Genomic DNA, 8,704 nt, shown 5'->3' on the forward strand with positions numbered 1-8,704 from the left:
TGCTAAATATGTGTATGAAAAATAACATTTGATTTGATTTTTTTTTTTTTTTTACTAAAACTTGAGAAACAGGAAAGTCTGCACATTTGCATTCAGATTCTTGTTGCTGAGCTGATGAAGGTCAGCTGACTGAAAGCTGAGCCACAATTAAAGAAAAATGGCATCTGACTAGAAGTGTGCAGATACTTTTTCCTGTTTCTTCACTTTTGCCTACAACACCTTCACTAATCAGCTGTGGGTGTGCAGTAGATTCTGCCTATCATTTTCTAAAATTTGAAATGTTTTCTCTTTCATACTACAAGAGAAGAATGTTCCCGTAACAAAAAAAATGGATACAGGAAATTCAAATAAGTGGGATAATGATTTTATTCATGGCAAGAAATACATTTCTTCGCAGTCATCTCCCATTAACTACAGAAGCACAGACCGATACGTCTAAAGTGTTGAGGAACATTAATGGTTTAATTAAAATATAACAAGATTGCTTTATATTACAAAATACCCTGCAATTCACTGTCAAGTTTAATCAAATTCTAGACTACAGCATTTGAAACGTTACACTGTACTTTGATTAATGACCTAATGCCACTAGATGGCATGCTTTAGTCAACATTTTCATTTTCATTTTGAGAGTCAGCCTTTTGCTACATACAGCATTTTGATAGCTCAAAAGATATTTTCAGCCTCTTTGTTATGGAACTATACACACAATAAATGTATTGTGTCTGAAATGTTATTCCTTGGCTTAATGTTTTTGAATAGCTCAATATATATATATATATATATATTATATATATATAAAAAACTGATTTTTGATTAATATGTGTCATATTCATAATCAATCAATATATAAACAAATAAGCACATAACTAAAATGTTTGGATGTTTCATCAGGTTATAAAATTAAATGAAAAAATAAGCAGTTTCCTACATCTAATGCAAAACCATGTAATGTGTCTAAATATTGTGTTACATCTGAGTTAAAAAGCAGTATATCCTGGAGACATTTTCCAGATCTGCTCAAGCTGTCGAATCTTGGTTGAAATATTTTGGTACAGGGGAGACATTTGGATGAGCATAGTCCAACAACTAAGTGCATTGTATTGTGAGTAAATATTCCATCTTAAATAGGTTCACTTGTACTGTATGGCATGGTTTAAAAAACAGTCCACAAAATATAGTGCAAACTCATGCAGTAACTGGCCATTGTGTGCAACCTTAAATTGCTATATTCTAGAAATATATTTTTAATAGAACATAAATAAATCACGTATGTGGTAATTAACCACCATGATAGACAGTAGATAGCACTAAATGTTGCATTGTGTGTGAAGGAAAACGCATGTTGTTAATACCCCTTAACTGTCCATGCAGAGAATCTTAATAAAGGTTCAACTCTGCATGACTTCATTATGATTTCGGTCTGGTAATGAACAAGTCAAAGAACATGAGGGTAGTGTTCATTTATCCTGCATAGGTTAACTATAATGCACATTTTCGATTATAAAATGTGAGAAAATAAATATATATGAAACAAGTTAGCAAACAAATAAATAAACATACATTCAAATGCTGTTTTTTTTCTTCGTGTGCAGGCTAACAGTAACAAATGGACAATAAATGCAATGCCAGACAAGAATGGCATTTATTTCCTTACTGTATGTTCATGAACTGTTAAAGGTAGACTCAGTGAAATTACGTTGCCACAAGCTGCACCGCAGATATGAGCAAGACTTCGCTCTCACACAGTCACACAGTATATGCGCATGTGCACGGGGTTCACAGCGTGGTAGCCATGGCACCAAAATAAGCGGAGAAGTTGAGCCTCGCGCTTCAACTGTCTTAGTTGTTGCGGAAATTGACCCACTATGCTGTTTACTTTCTCCATCTACGTCATATCGCCGAGTCCACCTTTAAAGCTACGAAACAGGGTCCGTTGAGTAATCATCTAAAGAAGAAAGAACAACAGGATACGACCCCCAAGTAGAAGAAACATGTTTCGTTGTCAGCTTTACACCTGTATATTTCAAAGGGAAAGGAGAGAAGTGGTACTTGACTAAATACTCAGAGCACAGGAAAAACATGCAGGTAGACATGCAAGAAATCCTAAACAGTGATTTGGAATTAGTACGCAGCAGTGAACAGGTCTTGACCTAAGTGCTCTGGCAGAAATGTAGTATGGTTTCGTTTCATATTTAGTTAAATATAATCTAGAAAGTGAATTAAATAAACAATAAAATATCTTACATGCTTAATGTTAGTGTACTTCTGTGGAGGTGTGTTTGGCCATGGATACTTCAAACCTGGCCCACTCAGCATATTTCCTTATGTAACAACTGCATTACAATAGGATCCTTATTCAACGGGACAACTAAGTGTGCTTGAGCTAGAGATCTGCAGTCTAAAAATACCTTATCTTTCACAATGACATCTTACTCTTAAATCTCAAGATTGAGCAGTAACTAAGATTACATACAGTACAGTACATAAACGTCTTTAAATGTCTCTTTTACATCTACGCACTTTGACCTTTATTACCACATGTATGTCTTTGAGGTGTCAATCTGAGAGTTCTGGGGATCCACTGGACCCTCTTTCTCCTTCTCAGTCTCGTTCTCCCACAGGTTGATCAGGGGAGGGTAGAGCTCATTCAGGGGGATGGAGGTGGCATGCTGCACGTATTTCTTCAGGGAGTGATGGCAGGATTTCTGCTTCATACGCCGGCCCATGTAGAACACAAGCAGGGCCATGATGCAGATGGCAAACATGGAGCCCATGACAGCTGCAAGGGCCACATTGGTGGGCTGGGCCACCATCTCCACAGCAAAACTGGCCTCCTTGGTGGTGACGTTGATGCAGGAGTGTTGCGTCTGTTGTTCTGTAGCTGACATGGTCAGACACACTCTGTACTCTGTCGAGGGCAACAGGTGAGTCAGGTTGTATTCTTGCACATCAACCGGAACCTTGGCTGTATAGCTGATCTGAGGGTTGTCAATCTTCATGGTGGCGCTGGACCACTTGGGCTGAGATGCCTCATGGCTGTGGAAATGAGGAGGGTAGAGTTTCCACTCCAGGACCACTGACTGGGAGTGGATGATCTTAGCCAGGACCACCAGGGCCATTATGGTGTTTACCGTGTGCCCCCCGACATTCAGCCTGCCACCGTGCCAGTCTCCTTTCTCCACGTACACTGACACACTACGCGTGTCCGCCCCCTCTGTGTTCCACGCCACGCACGTGTACAGACCAGAATCAGCTGGCTCAACCTGGAGGATCTCCAGAGCCCCCTGTTCCTGCAGTCTGTGTTTCTTTGTGCTCCTGCCGTCCACCATGACTGCAGAGACAGCCTCTGAGGTCACCTTGTCTCCTGTTGGCGTCACCCAGTAGAACTGAGGTGCAGGGTCAGCAACAGCCCAACAGTCCAGAGTCAGGGGTTGTCCAGCAGTGACATTGAGCAGTGGGGGGAATGTGTGCAGGGAGATGTGAGGGAGGCAGGTGTTGCTGACAACATTCCAGCTGGTGGTGACCACTTCCTGGAGGGCGTGGCCAACCAAATGGGGAGGGGAGGCACAGAGGGTGATTTGGGACTCCAGCAACTTGAGGGTGGACTGGTTCCCCAGGACTGGGCCCCAGTTAGAGAGGCAGTCACACCTGAGAGGGTTACTGTGGAGACTCACTTCATCCAGGCTAGGGAAAGAGGACAAAACCTCGTGTGACAAGAGGCTGATGTCATTGTTGTGGACTAACAGAGTGCGCAGGCCACCCATGTCAATGAAAGCAGCACGATCAATATAAGCTAAATGGGGGTTGTTATAAATTTCCAGTTTTGCCATCTCTGGGAGGTTGGAGAACGCCCCCCTCTCAATGGCAACCAGGCCCTCCATGTTATTCAGACTCAGCTCCTCCAGATGGGGGAAATCATGGAAGTCTCCCTCCTGAACACGGCCAATGGGATTCTTGTTAAGGTCTAAGAACTTGAGATTTGGTAGGACCCGGAGGGCATCTTTGGGGACTGCTGTCAGCTTGTTGTCAAAGAAGGACAGACTCTCCAGGTATTCCAACCCCTGGAAAGCTCCTGACGGGACCTCCCTGAGGCCCATGCCAGCCAGCACCAGACTGTGCAGCTTTGACAAGGGGTGGAAGTTCATATCCTGTAACCCCAGGATGGGGTTCTCCCCAATCATGAGAATCTCCAGGTTAGGGAGAGACTCAAACCAGTGGCTGTCTATGGCCACCAGCTTGTTGGAGTTGAGATGGAGCCTCAGGAGGTTTCTGAGCCCAGAGAAGGCTTTAGGCCCAATGGAGGAGATTTGGTTATGGTTGATGTAAAGCTCTTCCAAACTGTCAAGATCCTTCAGACAGAAATCTTGCAGTTCTTTTACTTGGTTTTCCTCAAGGTAGAGAGTGACAAGCTGGGTCAGGTTGTGCAGTCCAATGTCTTGGATCTGTGTGAAGTGGTTTTGGGAGAGGTCTAGCTCTGTGAGGTTGACTAGACTCTGGAGCTCCACAGACACAGAGGAGATGTTGTTACTCTGGAGGAGAAGCACCTGAGTGTCACCTGAAATATTCCACGGGACCCCACTAAGATGGAGCTCATTGCAGTCCACCGTCTTGGCCTGATGGTATACCGATTGAGGTGTGTACCATGGACGTGTTTCACATACACACTGCGCTGGGCAGGGAGAACTAGCTTCTGAACTTTGACATGAGATCCCCATTAGACAGACAATCATCAGCCGAGCACAGATCCCAGATCCTCCCATGTTGCAGTAGAATGAGGTAACCCTGTTAACCCTGGGCCAGGTTAAACTGTGCCTTCTTCTGCTATGACGATGGAGCTTAGGTCTAATCCTGTAAGAAGAAATGATAAAACATATTGTCAAAAATATTGCATGACAATAATGCATTTCACATGTAAATATGGTCAACAACCATTCATTTGTAAGTTATTATTTATTTAAGGTAAAGATACATCTATCAGGTATTTGTTTATGTTTTACAACACACCTGCAAATCAATAAAAAAATACAATTGAATTAGGCAGCCCACTTAAACGGGTGATGAATAGTTCTCTCTTTTTCACATTCATGGTAATTGTAGAACACATTGTGGACAACAAGGTTTCCTTAAAGCTGTGATGTTGTGTTACCTCAGGGGCCACAACTATAAGAAATAAAAGTCTATGTGAAGACTGGGGCAGTATGAATGATTCAGAGCTCCTGTTACTCTGTAAATCAGCCTGACCCAGCAGGAAAACATATTGTCAAGCCAAAGGCATTAAGGTGTCCATCAGCTTATGGAACCCACGGTAAATTCAACCGAACCTCCACATGGCACAGCAGACATTGGGCTGTTTTCTGTGACACAAAATCTATCTTCTAGCCCTGAGGAAACTAAATGTAGAAATCAATACTGTAGCTGTGTATATCCAATTTGAATGTGGCTTTTTAATAATGTAATGTGTTTGTGACGATAATTTACATGTTACAATAATTCTAGGATCAGTTTATGTGTGGGGTTGAGACGTGTGCCTCCAGGTCTCTCTCCACTAGTTTCTGTGGGTTCTGTGGCAGGCAGTGAGAGGCTGGTGACAGGTAATAGGCATTGTTACACAATGAATCAGTGGGTTGAACAGCATTTACTGCTCAGGAAGATAAATAACGTTATTCCCTTCTGCCTCCGCACTGGTCAGAAACAACACCAACATGAAATGAGAACCTGAAACCAGACAAGGGTGACATTTTGAAAACTGGCACCTAATTTTATATTACAGACTTTGATTCCACTGCTTGTTTTAAATACCTCAGTGTCATACTCATGGAACTGAAGCCTCCATAGCATACCTGCCATATTGAGGTTCATATTGCTATCCAAAAAAGCTTCTTTAAAAACTACCAGTCAGCTTCAATAGGGAAATGTCAACACACACCGGTTTCTCCAAACATTAGAATGACTCTGTTTACCAATGACCTCACAGTAAAGAGGATTTGAACTTTGGCAGAGTGCGATTGGAATGCCTTAAGATGACAAGCATCAGGCTCTGTTGACGTAATGTCAGGGAATTGTTTCTTCTCCACTCAACCATCTTGATGTGTTTCTTCTCCACTCAACCATCTTGATGTTTCTTCTCCACTCAACCATCTTGATGTTTCTTCTCCGCTCAACCATCTTGATGTTTCTTCTCCACTCAACCATCTTGATGTTTCTTCTCTGCTCAACCATCTTGATGTTTCTTCTCTGCTCAACCATCTTGATGTTTTATGAGAGAAATAGCTCTAAAATGTGAGAGATGCGCAGGTAGACTGGGGTATTTTTGGTATTTAGGTCAGACGCCTTTCCTCAAATGTAACTTATTCATCAGCACAAAACATTAGTATCTCATTCAAACCCAGTAACGTGGACTACTCTAGCCCACATCCAATGTATTAACTATGATTTTTTAAATTATAGCTGTCAAGAGGTCGATTGTCAACCCACTCCAAATCTGTTGTTTCTCCACAAACCTCCATAGACACATACCTCATGCTGTCAGTGGCTTACACCAAAGAGACAGCAAACCCACAGTCTCATTCAATTATTCACTAAAGTACAGTGTGGGGAGAAAAAGAAGTGGGTAACAAATCAAATCACAAAAACACAGTGTGAGTATTCTGTGGTGCTCCCAAGACATATTCTCTTGCTCAGCCTTTGGAAACGTTGGCATGACAAAGCCTTGTTTGAAATCTTCTGAACAAAGACGGTACATTGACACACTAGAGTTACACCAATAGAACCAGAATGAAAAGACACGAAAATGAAAACAAGATGGGAATAATTACCCAGCTCCTTTCAAGCGCTGCACACAAATTGACTCCCTGGAGAGTTGCATCAGAGAAGGCTAAGCCGCAGAGGGGCAGAGCCAAGCACGGTTAGTGGCTTTAAAATATATCTGATGGAGGAGGCTACAGTGGAGGCAAGCTCCAGTCCTAATATTACATTGGGAGATGTTTCAGAGTGGTACTCGCTGAGCTGGCAGCACTCAGCGATGGGCTGGGGCCCCTGTCTGGCTGGGAAGTGTGACAGTCTCCACCACGCCTGTCTGATCACATTAGAGAACAGGGGCACACTTAGGACGTAACCCCCACAGTTCCTTTGGGCGGCAGGAAACAGGGCCACCTTGCCTGATGCCATGGCAACCTGACAGGAAGTAGCAAAGGAACCAACCCTTGGGCTGCTCTTAATGGCTGGTGCTCCGTGGCTGTTCCTTATCTCTAAAACCTCAACGGGCTCTAACGGGTGGAACACTGGAACATGCAAATGGAGGACAGGATAGACACAGAGCTGAAAGATCAGTGGGTGTAACTAAAATATAGAAATGTAGGTATATACAAAATAGTGTGTGTGAGAATGCTTTTACAGCAGGATGTACAGTAGGAGGGATGGATCAGTTGGGAGAACACAACAACCAGATCAGAGGCACATTCAGCAGCCAGTACTCTGACACCAGTATCACTGTACATTTTCCTTCATATCGATTTTGATATCACTACCCAGGCAGACATACCTCGCCCCATTATCAACCCCTCTAGCCATGTTTAAAGAACCCAACTACAATGGATCCTTGGTCAACAGGATGCTTTGTCCAAATCATTCTCCAATCCTTTGTCAACAGGATACTCAGTCCCCATCATTCTCCAATCCTTTGTCAACAGGATACTCAGTCCCCATCATTATCCAATCCTTTGTCAACAGGATACTCAGTCCCCATTATCCAATCCTTTGTCAACAGGATACTCAGTCCCCATCATTCTCCAATCCTTTGTCAACAGGATACTCAGTCCCCATCATTATCCAATCCTTTGTCAACAGGATACTCAGTCCCCATCATTATCCAATCCTTTGTCAACAGGATACTCAGTCCCCATCATTATCCAATCCTTTGTCAACAGGATACTCAGTCCCCATCATTATCCAATCCTTTGTCAACAGGATACTCAGTCCCCATCATTATCCAATCCTTTGTCAACAGGATACTCAGTCCCCATCATTATCCAATCCTTTGTCACTCAGACATGACTTCTTGCCTCCTCTCCTAACCGTGAGTGATGTGTCTGTCCAATCCAGACAGTATATGAATAAATTGTCCAAAGGTCTAGTGTTATTTTTAGGCTGTAAACTGTGCTCCTAGACCTAGGGCATCAGATGCTTGCAGCTGTCTCATTTTGATGGATGCGGCTCTTTAAAATGACAACCTCACAAAACAACAAATTAACCACTAATCACTATGTATTACCTCTCACTCCAATTTTTGCTTTACAATTGTAATTTCATATTTTTTAAATGCACTGGTAACCATGTAAGCTAATGTCCTAGGAAGACAACAACACCCTGTTGTTAATAAATAACAGTCCTCCTCATGAATAAACAATATGCACCAGACCTGACATTATGCATTTTACGGAATGCTGGGAACTAAGGTCTGTTATTGTTTTTCTGAATGCTGCGATGAACAACCTTGTTTAGGTGCTCTCATGTTGAAATGAGGGATAATAACTAAGTATCTGAAAAGCCCTTTCTGGCATTAGAAACACAACCCTTAGACAGATGTTAGACTCCATGCTTCCCCTTAATACAAAGTTGAGCCACTCAGGGCCATGACCAGGCAGGGTGCTTTGCATGGCTCACATTTTAATTTAAGAGAGATTACCGTGCCAGATGTTCACAC

General features: G+C 42.6%; 1 protein-coding gene across 1 annotated transcript in view; it reads right to left on the minus strand.

The window, feature by feature from the left end:
• Window positions 1-348: 348 nt before the first annotated feature.
• The window catches only part of si:ch211-180f4.1 (uncharacterized protein LOC100144405 homolog), a 15,268-nt gene continuing 6,912 nt past the window's right edge, over window positions 349-8,704 (minus strand). Inside the window, exon 2 of the mRNA XM_035738068.2 lies at window positions 349-4,851. Within this exon, the coding sequence (XP_035593961.1) occupies window positions 2,535-4,763 (2,229 nt within the window). The 5' untranslated portion in view covers window positions 4,764-4,851 and the 3' untranslated portion in view covers window positions 349-2,534. The remainder of the gene's footprint in view (window positions 4,852-8,704) is intronic.

This window comes from Oncorhynchus keta, chromosome 27 (assembly GCF_023373465.1).
Source record: "Oncorhynchus keta strain PuntledgeMale-10-30-2019 chromosome 27, Oket_V2, whole genome shotgun sequence".
NCBI lineage: Eukaryota > Metazoa > Chordata > Actinopteri > Salmoniformes > Salmonidae > Oncorhynchus > Oncorhynchus keta.